General features: G+C 34.1%; 1 protein-coding gene across 1 annotated transcript in view; it reads right to left on the reverse strand.

The window, feature by feature from the left end:
* The window catches only part of METTL25 (methyltransferase like 25), a 131,213-nt gene that overhangs the window by 74,500 nt on the left and 29,825 nt on the right, over window positions 1-26,888 (reverse strand). Inside the window, 5 exon segments of the mRNA XM_017871706.1 lie at window positions 6,451-6,598; window positions 9,701-10,083; window positions 10,086-10,299; window positions 23,447-23,553; window positions 26,386-26,550. Of these exon segments, the coding sequence (XP_017727195.1) occupies window positions 6,451-6,598; window positions 9,701-10,083; window positions 10,086-10,299; window positions 23,447-23,553; window positions 26,386-26,550 (1,017 nt within the window).

Genomic DNA, 26,888 nt, shown 5'->3' on the forward strand with positions numbered 1-26,888 from the left:
AGGAGCAGATCAGTCACAGATTTGTGCCCTGGAAAGGGTTGCTCCCAGTAGCAACTGATGATTCCTTAACAAAATCATGGTTCAGTTAGCAAAGAAGAAAAAATGCGTAGATCTGAATTGGTAACTAGTGGTGCTTCCTCTGTTTGAACCAAAACAACCAAGTTATCTTGATATTTACCCAAAAAAGTTCCCTCTACAACTTCTAGAAGAAGAACTAATGTAAACACTTCAAATTAATTATTATAATAATCAATATTCAAAATACTGAAACATTAGTCAAGCTTGACCAAACAGATACTCTATAAAGGACTGCAATAAAAATGTTTCTGGTATTTCTTGTTCTCCTAGGGACGACTGGCTTATAATGTAAAAATATTTAAAAGTAGTTTTAAAACATATGGTATAAATTCAGTATTCACAATGGCTCACAGAGCTTTGTGGTATTTTTGAAAACTGACATTCATGACAGACTACCTCTATGGTCTACCACATTGTATTGGGTAAACACATTCATGGAAAACACATATTGTTTACATAGTAAATATCATCATAAAAAGTAGCAATGTACATACCAGAAATTTTCTACTGTATTATATTAGACTATTAATAACTCAAATTTACATCCCAAAGGGCAACACTGCCCCAATTCAAACTTAAAAACAGCTGTGCAAATAAAGTGAGGGTGAAGGTGTGTAAAATATTAAAAGAAGGACATATGACATATTTAACCATTCAGAGATATAACTCCATGGAACCTAGTGCTTGATATATTACAGGAAATATGCTAACTTTGTGCACATAAACCCCTTTCTCTGTAAGTCAGATATTTTAGCATAATGATCAAACTATATAGTGGTAGATTTGTATTTTAGTATGGAACAGTAGGACTCCATAGTATATATTGTATAAACAAAATAAGGCTATGTCCGTGTTCCATCAATCAAAACAGTTTCTGCTAAATAGCCCAGAACAAACTGTTTGTCATTGTCTGCCTTCATACACACACACACACAGAGTCACATCTGTTCATTGATAAAGGTAAGCTATCAAAAATCTAGGGATACCCATAATAATTATCCCAAACATACTTTGCTTGTTCTAGGTTTTTCTCCTTGAATTTATCTAGCTTCTAACCACTTAAATTCATTCCCTATTTATGACCCAGTTTCCTGCCTTCTTGCATCTGTGTTTGTTTTCCCCAGGTTTTTACTCTGAGCTCTATACTTCAAGGATTTTGTTTTGGTCTAGTTACTCCAGCTCTCTGCATTTTGGACTTTGATACACACTCCTAGGCCCTTTTGAGTTTAATCTGTCATATGAATTTGCAAACTGGCACTTGACTAGGACCCATCTAAGTCTTTGCATAGAAGAACAATAACTATACATAATCTTGAACATATATCTGTAAGTCATCCTGTAGAATTCTTCATGTCTTCTTATATAATCATAATACATACCTTGTTTTCAAACATGCTGTTCATCAGAATTACCTATAGAACTTCTTAATCATAGTTATATTCAAGTCCTATGCCTAGAGATTATTATTCAGATGTTAAGAGGCAGGTGTAGGCATCCATACACTAAAAGTGTCAAATTCGACTCAGCAAGGCAGCTAGAATTGAGAAATACTGTTATAAAAATTTCATGGGATGGTTCACATCTTCTCTGTTTTACTACAGCAAAGATACAGTGAGAAAAATGGAGATGGAGTGTTGGAAAGAGAAAAGGGAGTATGTTACCTTTGCCATCTGGTTTTTGAGATGAGAAAGTGTTTCAGTCCAGGGCTAGGCAAAACTGCAATATAAACCAAGTTTACTTTCATTATTCCTATCACTTTTTTTCCCACATTTTTCTCTTATCTCTTGGCTTTCCAACTGTTTTCTTGACCTCCGGAGTATTTGAGGGTACTCACGTTGCACACATCCCCACCCATTTCATCATATCACTCAGTCCTGTTTCCTCCTGCTTATTCTTTGCTTTCCCGACAAGCAAAACTCCCAATCATCTATTCATTCAAGTATGCATCAGGAAATTAAGTAACATTAAGATATTACTATTAGCTTTCCCTACTGAAGCCTAGCATTGTTTCCCTTATCATATCAATGATTCTTGATGGGTAAGATATTTTTGACAGGAAGGCCTTTCCAGTTTACTATCCCTATAGGGAGGGAAATTCAGAGTTTATAGCTGCTGGTCACGGTTCTCACAAACCTTTCCAACACTTTTTCTTATTTAAATCCTGTGGCCTAAATGTCCTGCAAACCCACAGTGAACAACAGCAACTTCAGAAGAGAAGACAAAACTGCCTTTACCCAGGCAGGATACAAGACTAATGCCTGAGAATCTGTTAACTGAGAGGCTTCCATTTCTAGTGTGTAAAAATGTGGAGGTATTCTCTTCAACTAATTTTCTTAGAAGACTCAAAGACGATTTTATGAATGACCAAGTACTAAAGAAAAAAAGAAAGAGAATCAAGAAGAGATTTTGGGAAAATAGGTTAGGGAGTAATCTTAAATGTGAAAGGAGGTCAATAAAAATCATGCCTTTATACTGACTGAAATGGACATTAGTTTTATTATTATAATTGCTTCTATGAAAGACATGAACAAGAATAAGATGGGGGAAAGACAATTACAATGAGAAAGAGTGACTATGAAGTCAAAGAGGAAAAAAACTTGATTTTAAACGTCTATCACTGCATGCCTTTGTTTATTCTGCCTGCAATACCCTTCTTACTTCCTCGTCTGATTAACTTCTGCTGAATCTTTCAAGATACAGTGGGTATCACTATACAGGAACATACCCTCAACCCCTCACAGACAGAGTTACATGCTACTCTGCTGTAAGATAACAGATGTAATATAGTAGTTGTCGTATGGCAACTACTATACTATTTTGAAACTAATGTTTGATGATAAAGAAAATAAAGATGAACACTTGTGCCACATTTTACGTTCTCTAAACTCTACATTGAACTGCTCAACAGTTCACTAAATTTTCGTTTATTAAAAGAAGAATACCACTGCCTTAAGCAAGTATTAACTATTTAGTACTGAATAAATAAAATATAATATATTAAATACCTTGCAAAATGAAAAAGACTAAAGCAACATTCTCTGTGCTGATATAGAAAGACTATCAAAAATATATTATGTGAAAAGAGGTGATGAACAGTTTATACATTTGTTTGTCTACAATATATAAGAATATAGAATGTGTATATGTAATTTTTTTTCTTTTCTGGAAAGATACATAAAAAACCAATATAGGTATGGGGACTTAGTTTGTATTTTTCTTTTCCTATGTAATTTGAATTTTCTATTCTAAATGGTTTTACAAAAAAATAATGTTTTTTAAAATTACTAATAAGGATTATCTGGTTCCTAGGATTGAGGGCTTTTAAAGAAATTATTTAAGGGTGAAGATGATGTCTCATTTTTGTATCTCCACCCCTAAGCACAGAGTGGAACACAGTTGGCACTGATGATATTGAACTGAACTCTGCTTGTCATCTATTTTTCCTATCTCTTTACGTAACTATTGACTTTTTATGAGCCTCTCCCCATTTCCCATTATTTTACATAAAGTACCAAGTACAGTGCCTTGAAAATAGTAGTTGCTCAATAAATGTTTGTTCAGTGCAATCACATACTCTCTGAGGTGTGTAAAACTCAGCTGCCAAGACAGGAAAGCAGTGATTTTTTTTTTTTTTTTATTTCTAGTTACTTGATTTTAACACATATTACACAAACATTCATCTATTCAATCACATTTGAGTGAATGTGCTTAGTACTGAAGATACAAAAGTGAATGGAATCCGTGCCTCTCAAGACTAATCGATCTACCAATTTTTCATTTGCAGGCAAGAAATGGCATGACAATATGTGGATACACAATCTTGCTTCTTTCTTCCTTTAGGTTTTTCAAAGCCCTCTCTAACATGCCCTATTCAAATTCATTTTAGTTAGAATACATGACCAAGGAATATCTGCTAACAGCTTAAAGCAACAATCTATTAGAAAAGGTACTGGAAAAAATGATTTAAAATGTATGAGCAAGGAGTAATTAAATTTCTTTTTTCAATCCTGGCAAGTAACTTCTGCTACTTTTTTTTAAGTACGAGATTGAAGAATCAAACATTAGATTAAAAAGGTACTAATGACACCTGGTTACCATAAAATAATCAAAGTCACCTAAATCTGAATCTATTTACGTATTTTACAAAAAGCAGACAAAAGAGAGAGAAAATTGCTCACAATCCATGGCAACACAACAAATTTTAATTCAAATATGTTAGGAAAGACACTCTCCTAAACCAGCAGAATGAGCTCCGGGGATCACTCCGAAGAGTAAGGTGCAGAAAAGAGTGTGAGAGAGAGTACAGTATGCTGCCAAAAAAGATAGGATCCATCTTTGGTGGGAAAATCCTGAGACTTCACAGTACAGAGTGATGGCTGCTAAGGTCCAGACCAGAGATGAGAGTCTTAAAAAAGTACTGTGTGAAGAGCAGACGGAGGCCCCTTGGAATGGGAAGGCATCCTTGGGGGCAATGACGATGAAGTGAAAGAAGGAAGCAGGCAACTGAAATTAAAGATCTTAAAATGTAAGGTAAGGATAGTGACTCTATTTTTTTTTTTTTTTTTTTTGAGATGGAGTTTTGCTCTTGTTGACCAGGCTGGAGTGCAATGGCTCCATCTCGGCTCACTGCAACCTCTGCCTCCTGGGTTAAAGAGATTCTCCTGCCTCAGCCTCCAGGGTAGCTGTGATTACAGGCACCCACCACCACGGCCAGCTAATTTTTTTGTATTTTTAGTAGAAATGGAGTTTCACCATGTTGGCCAGGCCGGTCTTGAACTCCTGACCTCAAGTGGTCTGCCTGCCTCGGCCTCCCAAATTGCTAGGATTAGTGTCTCTAAATTTAATGACACACCAAGTGTCTACACCTGTCCCCAAATTGAGCCATTTATTAATTGATTTCATTGTACCTACAGAACAGGAAACTCTTGAACTAACAACCAAATAATAAACCCCAAAAGTAAGCACTTACCTATATAAATCTTACCCTATTGTCAATTAAGGAAAATATTATACATATAATATTTAAAAGCTGTAGAACTGTGATTGCATTAAAGTATTTTTTCATTTATTTCAGAAAAGATACATAAAATTCTATAACATAATGTAAATATATGGGTATATAGTTTAGTAGAAATACTTTTTTTTTTTCTATTTTAAGTTCATTTTTTACCCTAATTTTGGTCTTGAAAATTTCTGTACTTAGAAAAAAATGAGTTGGTAGTAATAGCCTGACAATCATATATTCTTCATCTAAATTAAACTAGTGCTAAATTTTTGCCAATTTGCTTTCTTTCATTCTATCTCTATATATTCATAATTTCACTATTTCATACTTTTCCTAAAATAAAAATTTCAAAACACTGACATAAAATAATTATAATTTGATTAACTCTATTTCATAAAAATTTTTGCCAATTCTAAACATGGCTTCTGTTTCACCTTGTCACATTTCAATAAAATTAAACAATTACAATGTTTACCTCCTGGGCATGACTAAATAAGAAATAATTAAAATACATTAATCTGGGTTTTAAAACAAAGAAAAGATCAACCAATACCATCTTAATGCACACAAAAGTTGGTAACCTAAAAATTCCCGATCTAAAACTCTTAGCTATGACACAGATAAAGATACCATTAAACTAACATAAAAACGAACTGCTAATATTAGTATACTAAATAGCCATCTAATCTGAACCAGCAGTTTTGAAATCATACCTTACAAAATCTTATGGAAAGATTTAACATGCAAAATGGAGCAAAGAGAGGTATTTCAGGAGCTGCTCTGAATGAATACATGGGGTGCTTCAAATCTTGCAAACCTACTCCATACTTTGCTCACCAGGCACCTTCTAAGTACAGGTAGCATAGTTTGACTACTACTATTTTAATGCAATCACACAGTTTTACAGTTTTCTAAAATTTTGGTGTGCTGACTCTTCAAAACACAGTAAAGAACTTTTTCTTTTTTAAATATCGGTATTCCTTCAGAAATGAAAAAGGCTTTGGAAACAAAAGCAAACTCTGAAATTCAATATTCATAACAAAATAACTCAGTTTTACTATCTCAGTAAATGTATACTTCATAAATATTTTGAAACAGAAGTTCTCTAAAATATGTATCACGAAAAATTTTCAAACATTTTCAAAGGCTTCAGCACTCATTAAGCCCATTTTATGACCAGATAAACTATAACAAATATACGTTGATGCATTAAATTTCAATAATACTGTAACACTAAAAGTGCAAGAAAGTCAGATGTTATCTTAAATGCTGATCTAAATCACGGTAATGATGAAAAAATGGGGAGAAATAGAAAACAGTCATTATGCCCAAATGAATAAAAATTATGATACGTGGGGAACTTGTACCTTTATGTTGGTTTTCAAATTCTTCAGATAAGAGGTGGTAGCAACAACCCACACTGCAAACTCCCTTGATTTCAGATTTGGAGGTAAATATTCTCAAAGTATTTGGAGCCAGATCACCGCAAGTGTGTAGACCTACCATCAAACAATCCTTTAAAACACAAGAAGAAAATAAAATTTGGTAATTGAAAAGAGGGTTGTTTAAAATTTTATTTATTTTATTTTTACATATGGGATCTTGCATTGTTGCCCAGGCTGCACTGTGGTGGCTATTCACAGGCATGAATATCACATGCTGCTGACTCAAATTACTGGCCTCAAATGATCCTCCTGCTTCAGCCTCCCAAGTAGCTGGGACTACAAGCACATTGTACCGCCCCCAGCATGAGGTGAAGATTTTAAACGTCCATTAAAATATGTAAAGGTGTTAATAATTATCAAATTCTACCTAGAAAGTATTCCATGTTTTTATTTTCATAAGTAATTATTTCTTTATAGGCAAAATAACTATGATCTCTTTTCACAACTTTTTTTTTCAGTGATTTTGCTTATTTACCTGTTTATATTTTCTCTCATTTTCCAACTAATATTTGCTTAACAACTAGACAAAGCAAAAATTGGACTAATCAAATGTAACATGTATTACTAGACCAAATCTGTGCTTTGTCATATATTTATATCACACTTTGACCATAATATTAATTTTTTAAATTAATTTCACTTCTCAGATTGCCCATCAAAACCTTATAAAATATTGTTATAAAAAATAAAGAACTGTTGCAAACTTAGTATTTCTACTTTAACAACAAAAAGCTTACTTTATGTACTGCATCAAATATGACAATATAAAATTTAATTAAAATTTTTTTTCCAAATTTTATAACATATATCATATTTAAAACTCTCCTATAAAATGTTTATTCTAATTATCCAAAGCCTAATTTAAATGTATACACACACATACACAATGGGTACAAATGTATACATGCACAGAATCTTGTTCAATATAACAATCATTTTGAGGTTGAATTTACTAATAATACCTTTCTGTCTTTGACATGACTCATAAAATTTAGTTAAAGTAGTGACTAAAAGAAACTTGTACAGAAAAAAAATGTTATACAGAAAACCTGCACCCTATTAGAATCACATACTTACACCATTTGGAACTAAAACATTTCTAATATTAACCTCTCAATTTTCCAGATAACACTCTTAAACCCTGATAACATAAAGGTCATGTTTTAGTGTAAATCTGTAAATATAGATATATTGATTTCTAGTTTTTTAAAATTAAACCATCATGTGTCTCAAAGTGTTCTCTAAAGTTACTACTCATCAACTAATTTTGGTTGGTACTTTATAATACCAACTAAAATTAATTTTAAAGCTGTAAATTAAAGATACATGTGTTTACTTAAGAGATGTTAGAGTTATTAATGAACTAATTACATAAGCTGTAGTACAGTCATTAAGAGCACAGTCTTGGGAAACAGTCGGTTTAAATTTAAGTTCTGTCACAGTGTGATTTGGAAAGCATTCAATTTCTTCAACTGTAAGATGGAGATAATAACAGTCCTTCATGTCAATGGGTTCTTTCAAAACTTAAGTAAACTAATCCCTGTAAATGACTTAGTACACTACCATATAGTAAAATTCAGAAAACATTGTCCATTTTTATCATTACAATTTACTTTAAATTACAAATTCAAAATAACATAAACATTAACTTGTGTCTCAAGTACATTTTTATAACTATCGTCAGCATATAATTGTTTCACTAAAATTTTTAAAAATTATTTTACTGAAATGTTATTTTAACCTATGTCCTAGACATAAAAGAGAGCTGTAATCAAACTTACTAAATAAAAAAATTATGCCTGTAAGTGGTTTTGACCTGATAGAACACTCAGTTTCTTCAGGCAATATACATTTCAAAGCACAGTTTTTAGAAGATTATACAGCTACTCTGCTTTTCTTGATGATTAGTTTAGATAGGTTTTATTTAGAGATTATGATGTCATCAGTAAAATTAATTCAGACAAGAAAGATTTATCACTAATTAAGGGTAGAGTAACAAAGTTACAAATTTCTCTCTTTAAGCCTAATTTAGCTCTCACTAAAGAAAATACAAGAACATTTAACCTCATTCTTTATTGTATTTATCATACAGGATTAGTTAATATTAGCAAGTAGCAGCTAGGAGACAAAAATATGCAATCACCGTATTATCTTACCAGTAAAATATTTAAGTATTGTGAGAGGGCGAGGGGTATAGAGGGTGGTAGTTAATTCTGTTATTAAATTGTGATTTGCAACAGGATCCAAGAAACATTCTTCCTGTATATCTTATTTTAGATGGTTCTTACAAGAGTTTGTATACAGTTTTGATTATATATTTTCAGAAAGATTTTGAGAAAATTAGAAGGTGACAAAATGTACTAGAAATTTACATTTTTTAAGTTAAACCAAAGTAATTGGGATTGTTTAAACCTAAGAGAAAGCCTAAAAGAGCTTAATTACTAATTTCATGTATAAGAAAAAGAATTAATGAAGGTACACTAGATTTCCTTAAATCCAAAAATATCTGGGAAAAAGAAAAATTTCCTATTTAAAAAACAGTAAAACAATGGTCAGCTATCAAACAAGGATTTAANACAACTCCAAAAGCTACCTTTTTTTTTTTTTTCTTTTTTGAGACAATGAGTTAGGCCAAATGATCTCTAGAATCTCCTCTATAATACTGTTTTAACATGCAACATTGCCTTTGTTGAAGATCTGCTGTCTTTCAATTACACAAGTTGACATACTTGTAATTTAGAAAAAGCTCAAGCTTTGAAGAACACTTGGAAGCTACTGTTGCTTGAGGAAATTCCATATTGGCAAGTGCAACATTGAACATTACTTTGTTCTAGATATCCCTGTACTTCAAATTCAAGTTAAAATTTAATTACTTGTTTAGAATTTTAACAATTCCTAAACGGCAGAATGAGAACTTAGTTTACTTACTAGTTTTGGGCTAGGACTTCTATTTGATTTAAGAGGTTTGAAATGAGTGGAGGATACTCTATTCTGAATAGGCTCATGGCAGATTTTGATGGGTATGGGAATAACGAAAGCCTACTTATGCTTTTATTTTCTTGGTCTGTTAGATTAATGTGATCAATTAAGATATGTATGCTAAGTAAGCTACTATTAAAATTGAATACAATGTTTTTGTACATCAAATTAAATAATTCAAAAGTAAAGTCACCTCCAAATCTTTAATAATGTCATGGAGTTCTGAATCAGCAGTGATAAAAGAGGTTAAAGGTGAATATACATTTGATTCACTTGACTTTGATGTCATTTTTCTTCTCTCTTTATTGGCTTCAGATGTTTCTCTGTTGGGTATTTGCTGTGAAGAAGTAGGCTCTATGGCATTAATAGGCAAAAGGTTTATAAGAGAAAAAGAATTTTCAAAACACAAATTTTCTTCTTGATGTGGTTGAGAATGAAGGGTTTCCATTTGGTTTCTGATATTAGAAATTACAGAGCCAGAAAAATGAGGTGAAATATCTGAAGTAGACATCTTTTCTTGATTTGTAAGACTGTTTCTAAACACTTCCTCAATATCAGCTTTATTTTTAACTTCTTTTGCACTTTCCTTTCTTTTGCCATTTTTAATGCTAGTCCATTGACATCTAATCTTGACTGAGCATGACAGAGTTTCCAATGTTTCTTCAGTTTTCTGTTTCTCTCCTCAGCTCCATGAGTATTGGTATTTGAGGAATCAATTCCATAAACTTTAAAGCCATACTTCAAGGACAAAAAGGAGCTTAGGTAGCCTTTACCGGAACCCAAGTCAATAACCTAAAGTTAGAAAAATAAATAAATTAAAGAATTTTAGGCAAACGGTAATAGAAAGGATTCTAGATTTTTTAAACAAACAAATGAGTTATGTAATTTAAATGTTACTTTAAATTTTATTTGTTTTATTCCTATGAAAACCAACCACTCATCATTTTATTCAACATTTTACTGGAGGTTATAGCTAGTATAATAAGTCAAGGAAAAGAAGCAAAAGAAATAAATAATGTAAGGGAAAAAATAAAACTGTCTTTTTTTATACATACATGACATCATGTCTGCAGAATATCTTAAAGAATATACAAAAGCTAACATAAATAGTAAGTGAATTGAGCAATGTGTGAGGGCACAAGTCAACAGAATTAACAATGAATCATCAGAATATATGTAATATTGTAGCAAAAAACAATTCGGAGTCAAGCTTGGTGGCTCAAACCTATAATCCCAGCACTTAGGGAGGGCTGAGGAAGGAGGACTGCTTGAGGTCAAGCATTTGAGACTGCCCTGGCCAATATAGCAAGATCCTGTCTCTATAAAAAAAATAATAAAAACTAGGAAGTAAAATTTTAAAACAATTAAAATAGTATAAAAATAGAATATATAGGAATAAATTTAACAAATATAGGAATAAATTTAACAAAAAAACCTATACACTGAAAACTATAAAACATTGCATAAAAATCTAAAAAATTGATATAAGGAGATATACCATGTTCATGAAATGGCAGACTCAGTACTAAGATGGCAATTTTTTCTTCACATTTCAACACAATCCTGATTAAAATCCTAGCTAAGCTTTGCAAAGAAATTGATAAGTAGATACTATAATTTATAAAGTAAGGCAAAAATGCCTAGAATAATGAAAACAATTTTGAAAAGAATAAAGTTGAAGAATTTTACTAATTCAAAATATAAAACTAAATCAGTGTAGTATAGCTACAGCTGGTATAAAATTAGACACACAAATCAATGGAAAATGGAAAGAAACAGCTGATATAAAAATAGAAATATAAATCAATGAGAAAAAAACAGTACAGAAATAGATCCACACTTATATGATCAACTGATTTTTGATAAAGTACCCAAGATAATTTAATGAAGAAGATAGTTTTTTCAACAAATGGTGCTGGTATAACTGGATGTTGATATAAAAAAAAGAAAAAAAATTTGCCTGCTACAAACCAAACACAAAAGCTAATTAAAGGTAGATCACAGATCCAAATATAATAGAAAAAAATGTCATCTTACGGAATAAAGCATGAGAAAAACTGTGACACTGGGATAGGCAAACATTTATTATGTAGGACATAAAAATCAGGAATAACAAAAGAATTATAAAATAGACTTTATTAATATTAAAACCTCTATTCAAAAGATAAAATGAAAAGAAATACTTGCAAAACATTCATCTGAGAAAGGACTTATATCTAGAATAAAGAACTCTTACAACTCAGTAAGAAGACAAGTAACCCAGTTAGAAAGCAGGCAAAATATTCAAACGTACACTTCACAAAATAAGATATACACATCGCCAATGTGAAAAGATGACTAATATCACTAGAGAAATACAAACAACCACCACAGTGAGATACATGCAGATGTAAAATGGTATGGCCACTTTGGAAAATACTGAGTTTACCATAAAGTTAAATATACACTTTACATATGACCCATTGGAGTGAGATAAATCTCACTCCAATTTATCCAAGAGAAATGAAAACATGTCCACACAAAGGCTTATATGTGAATATTCAGAGAAGTCTTACTCACAGAAGGAAAAAAATAGAAACAACTCAAATGTCCATCAACTGGCAAATAAAAAAACAAATAGCATATCTGGACTATAGTATATAGCATACTACTCAGCAATAAAATGGAACAAGGCATTAATACACAAAAAGATATCAATAGCTCTCAAATGCTATGTGCTAAGTGGAAAAACTGAAATGAAAAGTCTACATACTATGATTCCATTTGTACAATGTTCTAGAAAAGTCAAGATTAAAAGCAGATCAGTAATTCTCTGAGAATGAAAGAGAAAATATCCTACAAAAGCACACAAGAGAAGTTTTTAGGAGGATAGGAATATTCTTAATTATGCTAGTGGTTACATTAACTGTTACAATTACCAAAATTTATCAAAGCTAGAGTTGGTGAATATCTAAATTACAAATTCAATAAAACAAAATAAGAATAAAAGTTACAAACATTATTATTGCCATGCCATTTCATAAAATAAATGGAGAATTATAGAAATACTACCACAACAAATCATTACCTACTCTTATACATATCTTTAATTCCTAAAGTCAATGAAATCCTGACATAAGTATGAGTCACTGAAGGAAACATTCCTATACTTACAGTAATGCATATCCTTAATTAAATCCTCAAAATGTTTCAAGGTCTTACAATGAGACCAGTTCACAGGAAAAACTCTAGTAAATAATGTCTCACAAATACAAAATAAACTTAGTAATAATTCCCGATACTTCCATTTTATGTTATTATTCTAGGATAGGTATTGCAGGGAAACATAGAAGAATTATATACAGTCATGCATCACTTAATGATGGGAATATGTTCTAAGAAATATATTTAAAAATTCTGTTGCTGCACAAACATCTTTGAGTGTACTTATGCAAACCTACATGGTACAGCCTACTACACAACTAGGCTAAAAACCTGTACAGCATATTACTGCATTGAATACATAACAAAATAAGTACTTGTGTATCTAAGCACATAAAAGGTACAATAAAAATACAGTATTATATGTTATGGCACTACCATCTTATATGTGGTCTGTTGTTGACTGAAATGTCCTTATGCAGCATATAGCATATTACTGTACTGAATACATAACAAAATAAGTACTTGTGTGTCTAAGCATATAAAAGGTACAATAAAAATACAGTATTATATGTTATGGTACTACCATCTTATATGTGGTCTGTTGTGGACTGAAATGTCCTTATGCAGCATACAACTGTAAATTCTTGACTTTAAGAAACTACAGTCTAATTGCAGATACCATATCATACTCTTGCAAGGGCTATATAGTAGAAACTCTATTATTTAATTAGTTTTGTCTTCAAACTCTCTGATCAGAATAGGAAAATCCCCACCATCCTCATCTCCTGCCCTTTCCCCACAACAGACTTCCCTGCTGGATCATATGCCATACATCATAGGTTTGAAGACAGAGTAGTCTCTAGTCCAGTACCTGGTGGGAGGGATCTTCTGAATCTCCCAACATTGTTTAGGAGACTTTCCCACAAAAACATAGTTACAGGTAGTGGTTAAATTTTGTAATAACATTAGTATGGTACTATACTTTAGATAAAAAAGATACATTTTGCTGACAGACCTAGAGATCTAACTACCATTCCAAACTAATGACTCTCAAATTTGTAACTCTAGTTTGGAATTCTTCCATTAACTGATACTCATATATCTAACAGCAAACCTAACATTTTCACTTCAACAGATGCTTAATAAGCAACTAAAATTTAATATGCTTGAAACTGAGCTTTTGATATTCTTTTTAAACCTGCCCCTCCTAAAATTTTCTCCATCACAGTTAATGATATCTACATACCTCCAGGTAGAGAACAGGACTTCTTTTGTCTCTCATAAGCTACATCTGAACTGTGAGCAAATTCATGATCTCATCACTTACCAGAGTTACTTCATACCAACTCCATTCTGAGTCTGATTAACTGCAATAGCTTTCTCAGTGATCTCTCTGCTCTCACCTTTCCCCTATCACTGCATTTTCAACAGAGAAAACAAAGTCCAATCATACCACTACTCTTAGCAAATCCCTCATTGCCTCTTTGGCTTTATCTCATACTCTTAACTCCTATGGTTGCTGAGTCTTTTTGCTTCAACTCTGGAAGCTCCTGCTCGGATAGGAGCTAATTTTGCAAAGTAACCAGCTTGAATGTCCACAAAGACTTTGGTAAAGAAAAGAGGCAAATATAGTGGAAATATGTGTTTCACAATACAACTCAACAGAGTAGAAAGAATGATTCAGTGGCTCCAATGGCTTCCAATCTCATTCAGGATAAAAAACCCAAATTATCACAATGACTTCCAAGACACTGCAACTTAATGTCCTGTCCTCTTCCACCACAACCTCAGCTCCTACTACTTTCTGCTTGTTCAATCTGACTTCCTGGATGTTTCAGAAACAAAGTAGGCATGTTCAGGGCCACTGAACCTGTTGTTACCTCTCTAAGAAAACTTTTTCCTCTAGATCATCTATGAGATAGCTTACCTCCTAAAGATTTTAACTCTATTACCGTCACAATAAGGTCTTACTTGTCCTTCCCCTCTGTATCAAAAACTTTACCCCTAGATAAGCTCCTCCCTTTTGTTTTAGTTTTCATCTTTAAAATATATCAACATACATATTAAAATACACTTATAACCATTTTATTGTCAATCTCTCCTAATTAGAACATAAATGCCACCAGGGCAAAAGTATTTCTTGTTTGTTTTGTTCACTGATGCATCCTCAGTATAGAAAATAAAGCCTGGAACATGGTTAAGAGCTAAGAAATATTTGCTAAACGAATGAATGCATGCAAGTATGACTGAGAGAACATGTTTTAGAAATAAAAATTAAGAGCCTTTGGTAATGTGAATGAAAGAGACAAAGGTGTTCAGCATGTAGACAGCAATATGGTTGAGGTAAAAATGATATTTTTTCTTGTTTAGTTTTCTGTGGTCACCAATAAGGTTGTGTATTTCAGAATCTGGGTTTCTACTTACCTCATGAAATTTGTATTTACTAAATCTACATCTTAAAAATATAATAATAGTTGGGGACTTCAACACTCCCATTCAGTATTGGACAGATCATCCAGACAGAAAGTCAGCAAAGAAACAGCAGACATAATCTGCATTATGGACCAAATGGACGTAACAGACATTTGCAGAACATTTCACTCAACAGCTGCATGGTCTTCTTCTCAGCACATAGACCATTCCCAAAGATAGACCATATGTTAGGACACAAAATAAGTCTCAAAAATTGAAATTATATCAAATATCAGTAACAACAGAAACTCTGAAGAGTATAAAAACACATGGAAATGAAACAACATGCCCCTGAATGACGGATGTGTCAATGAAGAAATTACAATAAAATTTCAAAATGTATTGAAACTAATAAAAAGGGAAATACAACATACCAAAACCCATGGGATACAGCAAAAGTACTAATAAGAGAGAAGTTGACAGCATTAAATGCATGTAAAGTAGAAAATGTTCAAATAAACAACCTAACAATATATCTTTAAATAAACTAGAAAAGCAAGAGCAAACTAAACCTAAAATTAATAGAGGAAAAGAAATAAAGAAATCCACATCTAGCATCATACTGATTAGAGAAAAAGTGAAAGCCTTTCCACCAAGATCTGGAACAGGACAAGAATGCCCACTTTCACCGTTTCTATTCAACATAGTATTGGAGGTCCTAGCCAGAGCAATTAGGCAAGAGAAAGATATAAAGGGCATCCAAATTTGAAAGGAAAAAGTCAAATGATCTTTGTTTTCAGATGATATTATCTTATACCTAGAAAAACTGAAAGACTCCATCAAAAAACTATTAGAACTGATAAAGAAATTCAGTAAAGTTGCAAGAGACAAAATCAATAACAAAACTAGTAGCATTTCTATATGACAACAGAGAACAATCTGAGATGGAAAACAGGAAAGTAATCTTATTTACAATATCTACAAAATAATATCCCTAGGTATAAATGCCACCAAAGAAGTTAAAGATCTCAACAGTGAAAATTATAAAACATTGATGAAATAAATTGATAAGGACACAAAAAAATGGAAAGATATTTCATATTCATAGATTAGAAGAATCAATATTGTTAAAATGTGCATACTACTCAAAGAAATCTAGAGATTCAATGCAATTCCTATTATAACATCAATGACATTCTGCACAGAAATAGAAAAAAAAAATCCTAAAATTTATGTGGAACCACAAGAGACCCAGAACAGCCAAAGCAATCTTGAGCAAAAAGAACAAAGCTGGAGGCATCACACTACTTAACTTCTAATTATATTACAAAGCTATACTAACCAAAACAGTATGACACTGGCATAAAAACACACACATAGACCAATAAAACAGATTAGAGAAACCAGAATTAAATCCATGCATTTACAGCCAACTCACTTTCAACAAAGGTGCTAAGAAGATACATTAGGGCAAGCACAGTCTCTTCAATAAATGGTAAAACTGGATATACATAAGCAGAAGAATGAAACTAGACCCCTATCTTTCACTATATACAAAAATCAAATCAAAATGGATTAAAGACTTAAATCTAAGACCTGAATCTATGAAACTACTAGAAGAAAACATTGGGGAAACACTTTAGGACATTGGTCTAGGCAAAGATTTCTTGAGTAGGACCTCAAAAGCACAGGCAACCACAGCAAAAACGGGCAATGGACACAAATGGGATCACATCAAGCTGAGAACCTTCTGCACAGCAAAGTAAATAATCAGAGTGAAGAGATATACACACACTGGGAGAACACATGTGCAAACTACCCACTCTACAACGGATCAAAAACCAGAATATATAAGGGACACAAACAACTCAATGGAATAAAAGCAAATAATCTGTTTTAAAAATGGCCAAAAGAGCTGAATAGACATTTTTCAAATGAAGACATACTAATGGCCAATAGGTATATGAAAAAATGTTCAACATCACTAAGCATCAGAGAAATGCAAATAAAAACTATAAGGAGATATCATCTCATCCCAGTTACAATGGCTATTATCAAAAAGCGTTAAGATAGGTGTTGGCAAGAATGTAGAAAAATAACTCATATATTGTTGGTGGGAATGTAAATTAGTACAGTCATTATGGAAAACAGTATAGAGGTTCTTCAAAAAACTAAAAATAGAACTATCATATGATCTAGCAATTCCACTACTGGGTATATATCCAAAAAAAAACAAAAAAAAAAACAAAAGGAAATCAGTATATTGAAGAGATATCTGCATGCACATGTTTACTGTAGCCCTATTCATAATGGCCAAAATATGGAAACAACCTAAGTGCCCATCAATAAATTTATGGATAAAGAAAATGTAGTATATATGCATGATGAAATGTTATATATGCTTTATTTGGGAGGTTAAAGGAACACTGGCAACAAAGGAGAAGAGCGAATAAACAAAAGCAGCCCAATAAAATATGTGCTATTAAGCAAGACACCACATTAAGCCAACCTGGGTTTAATACTATTCAGAAATTCTGAGACTGAAGTGTAGAATGCATACCATCCCTCAGAATCATCCTACCTGAAATGCTGCATCAATTACCACTTCAGAGCTGCTCACTGGGAGGAATTAATTCCCAGAACTTGTATGCAGGCAGTGCTTGCTTCACAATTACAGAAAACACACAGGGAAGAAATGCAGACACTGCCAGGTAGAAACCAATCTGGTATACCATGAAACAAAAGGCCTGAAAGTACTTAGATCAGGCACCCTACAGCATCTGCTATGTCCATAAACCCAACATCCATCTTAATACCTAGAATATTAATATTTATACTACATATAACTATGTTTTCTTTCCATATTCTGTCTCCCTGCTTCTTCAACCAGAGGCAATAATTATTAAATTATTGTTTATAATTTTCTTAATAGTTTTTTGCATATAATTTTTGTATTAAATATACCATTGTTTCACTTAATAACTACTTAAAAATGGTACCATAAAATGTGTAATCTTCTGTAACTTGCTTTTTCCTATTCAATTTTATGTTTCTAATATTTATCCATACATATACTGCAGTAGTTTAAGGTTTACTGATATATTATGTTCCAATATGTAAATATACCAGTTTATCCAATCTCCTAGTAATGGATAAGCATTTGGTTTATTACTAGTTTTCTGCCTTTAGGAACATTCTTATATGATATATAACTCCTGATGCTTGTGTACAAAGTTTTTCTAGGTGGAGGTATATACCTAAAGTTGAACTGATGAGTCATAGGGTATATGATTGTTCAAGTTTACAAAATAGTGTCAAACTGCTTATGAAAGTGGTTATGCCAATATACACTCTAGCCTAGAGTGTGTAAGAATGCCCTAGGAGGTTGGACGGTTCAGAGATGGCTGAATAGGAACAGCTCCAGTATACAGCTCCCAGCGTGAGCGATGCAGAAGACGGGAGATTTCTGCATTTCCAACTGAGGTACCAGGTCATAGGACTGGTTGGACAGTGGGTGCAGCCCACGGACTGTGAGCTGAAGCAGGGCGGGGCATCGCCTCACCCAGGAAGTGCAAGGGGTAGGGGAATTCCCTTTCCTAGCCAAGGGAAGCCATGACAGAGGTACCTGTAAAACTGGGACATTCCCACCCTAATACTGCACTTTTCCAACCATCTTAGCAAACTGCACAACAGAAGATTATATACTGCGCCTGGTTCAGCTGGTCCCAAGCCCATGGAGCCTTGCTCACTGCTAGCACAGCAGTCCCAGATCCAACTGCAAGGCAGCAGGGAGGCTGGGAAAGGGGCATTCGCCATTGCTGAGGCTTGGCTAGGTAAACAAAGTGGCAGGGAAGCTCCAACTGGGTGGAGCCCTCCACAGCCCAATGAAGCCTGCCTGCCTCTGTGGACTCCACCTCTGGGGGCAGGGCATAGCTGAAAACAGGCAACACAAACTTCTGCAGACTTAAACGTCCCAGTCTGACAGCTTTGAAGAGAGCAGTGGTTCTCCCAGTATGGTGTTTGAGATCTGAGAATGGACAGACTGCCTCCTCAAGTGGGTCCCTGACCCCTGAATAGCCTAACTCGGAGACACTTCCAAGTAGAGACCGATTGACATCTCATACAGCCAGGTGGCCCTCTGACACGAAGCTTCCAGAGGAAGGATCAGGCAGCAACATTTCCTGTTCTGCAAAAATCCTCAACAAAATACTGGCAAACAGATTCCAACAGCACACCAAAAAGCTTATCCACCATGATCAAGTTGGTTTCATCCCTGGGATGCAAGGCTGCTTCCACATACTCAAATCAATAAACACAATACATAACATAAACAGAACCAAAGACAAAAGCCACATGATTATCTCAATAGATGCAGAAAAGGCCTTCAACAAAATTCAACAGCCCTTCATGCTAAAAACTCTCAATAAACTAGGTATTGATGGGACATATCTCAAAATAATAAGAGCTATTTATGACAAACCCATAGCCAATATCATACTGAATGGGCAAAAACTGGAAGCATTCCCTTTGAAAACTGGCACAAGACAGGGATGCCCTCTCTCACCACTCCTATTCAACATAGTGTTGGAAGTTCTGGCCAGGGCAACCAGGCAAGAGAAAGAAATCAAGGGTATNGTCTCAGGATACAAAATCAATGTGCAAAAATCACAAGCATTCCTATACATCAATAACAGACAAACACAGAGCCAAATAATGAGTGAACACCCATTCACAATTGCTTCAAAGAGAATAAAATACCTAGGAATCCAACTTACAAGGGATGTGAAGGACCTCTTCAAGGAGAACTACAAATCACTGTTCAGTAAAAAAAAAGAGGACACAAACAAATGGAAGAACATTCCATGCTCATGGATAGGAAGAATAAATATCATAAAAATGGCCATACTGCCCAAGGTAAATTATAGATTCAATGCCATCCCCATCAAGCTACCAATGACTTTCTTCACAGAAGTGGAAAAAAACTACTTTAAAGTTCATATGGAACCAAAAAAGGGCCCACATTGCCAAGACAATCCTAAGCCAAAAGAACAAAGCTGGAGGCATCACGCTACCTGACTTCAAACTATACAAGGCTACAGTAACCAAAACAGCATGGTACTGGTACCAAAACAGAGATACTGACCAATGGAACAGAACGGAGCCCTCAGAAATAATACCATCCATCTACAACCATCTAATCTTTGACAAACCTGACAAAAACAAGAAATGGGGAAAGGATTCCCTATTTAATATGGTACTGGGAAAACTGGCTAGCCATATGTAGAAAGCTGAAACTGTATCCTTTCCTCACACCTTATACAAAAATTAATTCACAATGGATTAAAGACTGGAATGTTAGACCTAATACTATAAAAATCATAGAAGAAAACCTAGGCAATACCATTTAGGACATCGGTATGGGCAAGGACTTCATCACTAAAACACCAAAAGCAATGGCAACAAAAGCCAAAATAGACAAATGGGATCTAATTAAACTAAACAGCACAGCACAGGAAACTACCTGTGTTTCCTGCACAGCAAAGGAAACTACTATCAGAATGAACAGGCAACCTACAGAATGGGAGAAAAGTTTTGCAATCTACCCATCTGACAAAGGGCTAATATCCAGAATCTACAAAGAACTTAAACAAATTGACAAGAAAAAAATCAAACAACCCCATCAAAAACTGGGTGAAGGATGTGAACAAACACTTCTCAAAAGAAGACATTTATGCATCCAATAGACACATGAAAAAATACTCATCATCACTCGCCATCAGAGAAATGCAAATCCAAACCACAATGAGATACCATCTCATACCAGTTAGAATGGTGATCATTAAAAAGTCAGGAAACAAGTGCCGGAGAAGATGTGGAGAAATAGGAACATTTTTACACTGTTGGTGGGACTGTAAGCTAGTTCAACCATTGTGGAAGACAGTGTGGCGATTCCTCAAGGATCTAGAACTAGAAATACCATTTGACCCACTCATCCCATTACTGGGTATATACCCAAAGGATTATAAATCATGCTACTATAAAGACACATGCACACATATGTTTACTGTGGCACTATTCACAATAGCAAAGACTTGAAACCAACCCAAATGTCCATCAATGACAGAATGGATTAAAAAAATGTGGCACATATACACCATGGAATACTATGTAGCCATAAAAAAGGATGAGATCATGTCCTTAGTAGGGACATGGATAAAGCTGGAAACCATCATTCTGAGCAAACTACCGCAAGGACAGAAAACCAAACACCACATGTTCTAACTTATAGGTGGGAATTGAACAATGAGAACACTTGGACATAGGGTGGAGAACATCACACACCAGGGCCTGTCATGGGATGGGGGGAATGAGGAGGGATAGCATTAGGAGAAATAGCTAATGTAAATGACGAGTTAATGGGTGCAGCACACCAACATGGCACATGTATATGTACGTAACACACCTGCATGTTGTGTACATGTACCCTAGAACTTAAAGTATAAAAAAGAAAAAAAAAAAGAATGCCCTTTGCAAAAAGACATGAGGAGATTTTTTGGGGTGATGGAAACATCATGTTATCATGATTATAGCGGTTACATGAGTGTGTGTGTTTATGTGGTGTGTGTATATACATATATATGTACACACTCCGTGATTATAGAGGTTACATGAGTGTGTGTGTTTATGTGGTGTGTGTATATACATATATATATACACACACTCATGTAACCTCTATAATCAAGATACATATATATATGTATATACACACACCCACATGCTAACAAAACATCATACTGTACAATTAACATAAGTTCATTTATATCTCAATAAAATTAGGATTATGTACAAATTTTGCACATTGGCTAGAAAGCGATTAAGACTGAATTATATTTAAAGTGTAAATAAATCTTACACAGTGATACATCATTATATTTTTAAGAAAAGAAAATCTGTAAAATCAACCCCATAGGAATCCTGACTAAAATCCCTTTCATATAGTACACATTATCTTTTGGCCACTTCTATATTTTCCTGCTTCTGGTTTGTATTTCCAAACTAAATGACCGGGTCTTTGCCTTGTTTTCTATATAAAATCTGAGTCCAGTTCTTGTTGTTCTGCCTCATTCAGACCAGCTTTCCCCTCAAGACTGGACCTTTACTCCATTCTCCTACTCTGTAACTGGATTCATACCATCCATGTACAGAACCTCCATCTGGCTTACCTGATTACCAGTTATCTGAATTTTCTGTCTTTAGGGCTCTGTCGTCTCCAGTGGACTTGCTGTTATTAACTGATGCCTTAAGTCTCAGCTTGTTATGCCCCTTTTAATTCTAACTAAATTATGCATCTGTTCCTCTAGAGACCATTCCCATTATTACTGTTCTTAATAGATGTTGGCTGCCACCTGAAGGATATCTGGAAACAGTACTCGCTCCCCAAGATTCTGATATGTCACCATGGAGAAGGGCTTGCCTCTTCGACTCCAGCTGAGTATCATTGCCATGGTGAGCCTGTTACTATTACTGATAGATATTGCTTAGGTATGATAATCTGGAGAAAAGGTTAAAAACTAGTATTACCTTAGCTCTTACCCTATACCCCACCCTAGAGATTCATGTTGCCACAAGTAGCTCTGCACGCCTAAGCCAAACTTTCATAGTTTTATACTCATCCTCAAACTCTCAAGTTTTGGTGAATCCATGGAAAGGTTTTAATACCTAATAAAAATTACAGGAAGGAAAATCTCCATTACCACCACCGACCTTCTCTAGAGAATAAAAAAAAATTACTATTTGCATAAACCAGGAATAAGAAAATAACTTACTATTTTATAGGTCAATGTGTACAATCATTAATCTTATTTTAACATCTACTGTCCAACATCACTACATACCGTAAAACGATTTTTCAAAACACGAATGCACTGTGAATCAAACACTATGAAATAATCCAAGTTTTAAAAACATAACTACTTCGTGTTAATATAATGATGCAGGTATCCCAGACCAGAGCTTGGTAACCCATATCCTGAAAATATCTAGCAGCAAACAGTTTTGCAGGATGTCATCTTCATAATGCTGCCTCAGACCGGAGTGACAGTTTATCAAAGAGAATTAACCTTAACTTCTGTCCACTCTGAAAAGAATGAAATGTGTGGCAAAACATTAACAGTCATGTCTTGATTTTACTATAAATTTTCTATAATTACAATATACTAGGAAATAACAGCTTAAAAAATCTGATGTTTACAGGATCTGATGTTTAAATAATGCTATTATTTAATAACATTTTAAAGGCTAGTTGACAGTAAAAACGTGAAATTTGAATAATACCAAAAGTGGCAATAATTTAACACCTAAAAACATAGGGAAATATTCTCACCTGTTTTATTCCATAGTAGTCAGCAATACTGCTGATCAGCTCTGACATTGCCTGAACTTCATGAGATTTCTTCATATTCATAAACTCAACTGCCTTCTGAGTTTCACCTAATAAAAATAAAAGTAAAATATTGCTATTAAAGAATCAAAATTTAGTAGGAATTATCAGTTGATGTTCATATTTTTTGAAATTAAGTAGGAAAATAATATGGAGATTCTACTGTGGTTTCTGAATAGATCTCTACTAGTTCAGCCACTATAAATAAAATTTACATTAATAAATACAAAATCCATAGAACATTAAAACTATTCCTTAACAATTAACTATAATGGAAAAGACTGGTAAAGTGGACTACGAAAGAAATTTTTCATCAAAAGACAACATTATGAGGTAAAAAGGCAAGCCCCCAATGAAAGAAGATAATTCCAACACATACATCTACAGAGAATTTGTATCTAAGAATAAAATAAAACAAACTCTTACAAATCAATATGAAAAGAATCACCCAATAGAAAAGTGGGGAAAAAAACTTAAACAGTCATTTCATTACTTGTGCTGTCTAATATAGTAGCTGCTAACCACATGTGATTATTGCAATTTATACTGAAATCAAATATAATTGAAAAATTAAGATTCTGTGCTGCACTAGCCAAAGATGAAGTTCTCAACAGCCACACTGGCTAGTTTCCACTGTACTGAGCAGTAAAAGTACAGGACATTTCCATCACTGCAGAACTATAGGACTGTACGAATATACACTGTCTGCCACACATTATAAAGTACATTAAAATGGCCAAAGAGCATATGACAAGGTAGTCAACATTGTCAGTCACGTGGGAGTTGGTGGTGGGGAAGTGAAATGTAGGGTTGGAATGGTTATTATGGCATGACAGTGTCCACATTTGTGAATGCCTTGGTATAGGCTTAACCTGGGATTATCACATTGGGATACTGGGTTTTAATGAGGTCTTTCCAGGTATAAGTGCTGGCTACTCATGGTCCTGTAGATGGAAGGTAGCACCTTCTTAGTAACATTCTGAGGGCACTTTAGGACACGGTCTCTATCAGAAAGGTCTGAATTCCACAATGTCATTCTGCTGGCAGATACTAACCTAGTAAAGAAATATGCTGATTACTCCAGGATGGGGAATATAGACCCTCCACTCTCACCTATCACCAGCATGCATCTCTCTACATGGCTAAGTCAACTGTTTCTTGTACCAGACACAACAGAGTCCATCCAGACCTTGAATGGTGGTTTTGCTGTTTGTTCTTGCCTACAATACAATATCTTTACTCACTCTGATGCCAACCTGTGGCCTTTCAACTTTATGAATTGGGGGAGGGGCCAAGGATGATACCCTTGATGCAGAGGTACACTCATTTATTGCCAGTCAGCAGCACCTGGGATAGGGTGTTCTCCTTAGAGCCTTCATTACCAGTCGACTACAGCCCCCATAGTAATATTGCTGGTGAACCCATCTGCAGCTACAATGGTTCCTACCAAGAGCCATAATTCACCAAACAGCCCCTCTCTTTCTCCAGGGGGAACACTATGAAATGATTTTGCTTAAATTGGTGAGAGAGATTTAAAAAATGAAAATAATAAAAGAATTGGACTCAAAGATAAAAGAGTCCTTTTACAATGGAGAACTCCAGTAGACCCACCTTTACCAAGTGAGTAAACTTAGTGTTACCAATAATGGGACAAAATTATATGTGCTTCCTAATTTGATATGTACAAAAGGAATCACCTAAGTAGTACTCCTATCAAAAATATATAACCTGAATCTAATCATGGGGAAACAATAAAATAACCTGCTTATAGGTATCGAAAGTATCAGGGTCAGGAAAAACAAATGCAAAGGTAAGAAACTATTTAAGATTGAAGAGACGAAACAGACATAACAACTAAATGTCAGAGCCTAGACTAATTCCTGTATGAAAGAAAAAAAAAAAAAAATGGCTCTAAAAGATATTCTTGGAAAAAGTAAAGAAACTTGAATATAGACTGCTTATTAGACAATATTATTGTATCAGCGTTAAACTCCTGAGTGTGCCAATAAACTATGGGATGTGTAGGAAAATGCCCTTGATATTTTGAGATACAGAGTGAAGCATTTGAGAGTAAAGTGCTACAATATCTACAACTTATGTTCAACAGATTCAGAAAAAGGAGTGTGCGTGTATGTGTATGTGTGTGTGTGTGTGTGTGTGAAGAGAACTACAACAAATGTGGCAAAATGTGAACACATGGTGAATCTAGGTGAAAAGCATACAGGGCCTATTATACTATTCTTGTAACTTTTCTGTAGGTTTGGAGGTTTTCAAAATAAAAAGGTGGGGAAACAATGAGGATCAAATAAGAGATATGAAAGAGGTTTGTGTAAGATAAAAGAATCTGAGAATTTTTTTTAACCACAGCCTTCTGATCTCTGCCTTTTAATTGGCATGTAGAATCAATTACATTGAATATAATTATTGATAAAGCTAAGTTTTAATCTACCACATTACCATACTTTTTTAAAATTTCTACCATCCCCACTTTCTGACATTCATGCTTCTCCCTACATCCCCAAATGTCCCCTTCCACTCTTCCCACCCTCTTCCCATAGAGAACATTAGCCTGTGGCAACAAAAATGATGTAGATTTTGGAAATTGTAGTAGCTCACTGTGATCTGTGTTTGAGGGGCAGGAACTATCTGAAGTAAAGGTTACAAGAATTAATGTAGAAAAAAATTGTGGAGATCTGTAAGTTGCTCTTTTTAATATAATACAAGGGAAAACCTACTCTTCTAAACAAAAGCTAATTTGTCAGGGCTTATATGTTAAGGTCTAACAATAAATTAATAATATTTTGGAAAGATACACATATATGAACAAAATATTGCTTCTAAGTACCTAAAAAACACATATACACACACATAAATAGACATACCAATTCTCTGGTTTTGATTTCCTCGAAGGGCTACAAGCAACTGTTCAAAAGGAGTACATATTCCCAAGTTTTGTACGGAATAGTATTTCGCAGCCAGAGCAAAGGCTTCCACACTCACCAACTTCTGAGAAGTTTCACAAAATATTTTGGGAAAATCAGTCACGCCTAAAAAAGTGAAAATAGAAAAAGTCTTCAGAAATAATTAATGGTTAATTTGTGTGATACTAATAAACAACAAATGAACACTTAATTTTTATAACAAATTCCAGTATTTTCATCTTGTTGTGAATTTTGGCAATGTATCTAATGGCTCCATTTATATTTACTATTTAAATGATTAGCTATAAGGAACACCCAGTTGTCTCTTAACACTTTATGCATTAAAATTTAAACTCCAAATTACAATCAGGTCTTTTTTATGGAAAGAAAGAGACAGAGACAGAGGCAGAGAGAAAGAGAGAAGGGAGGAAGGGAAGGAGGAAGGGAGGGAGGGAGGGAGGGAG

Source organism: Rhinopithecus bieti, unplaced genomic scaffold, assembly GCF_001698545.2.
Source record: "Rhinopithecus bieti isolate Rb0 unplaced genomic scaffold, ASM169854v2 scaffold_5023, whole genome shotgun sequence".
Lineage (NCBI taxonomy): Eukaryota > Metazoa > Chordata > Mammalia > Primates > Cercopithecidae > Rhinopithecus > Rhinopithecus bieti.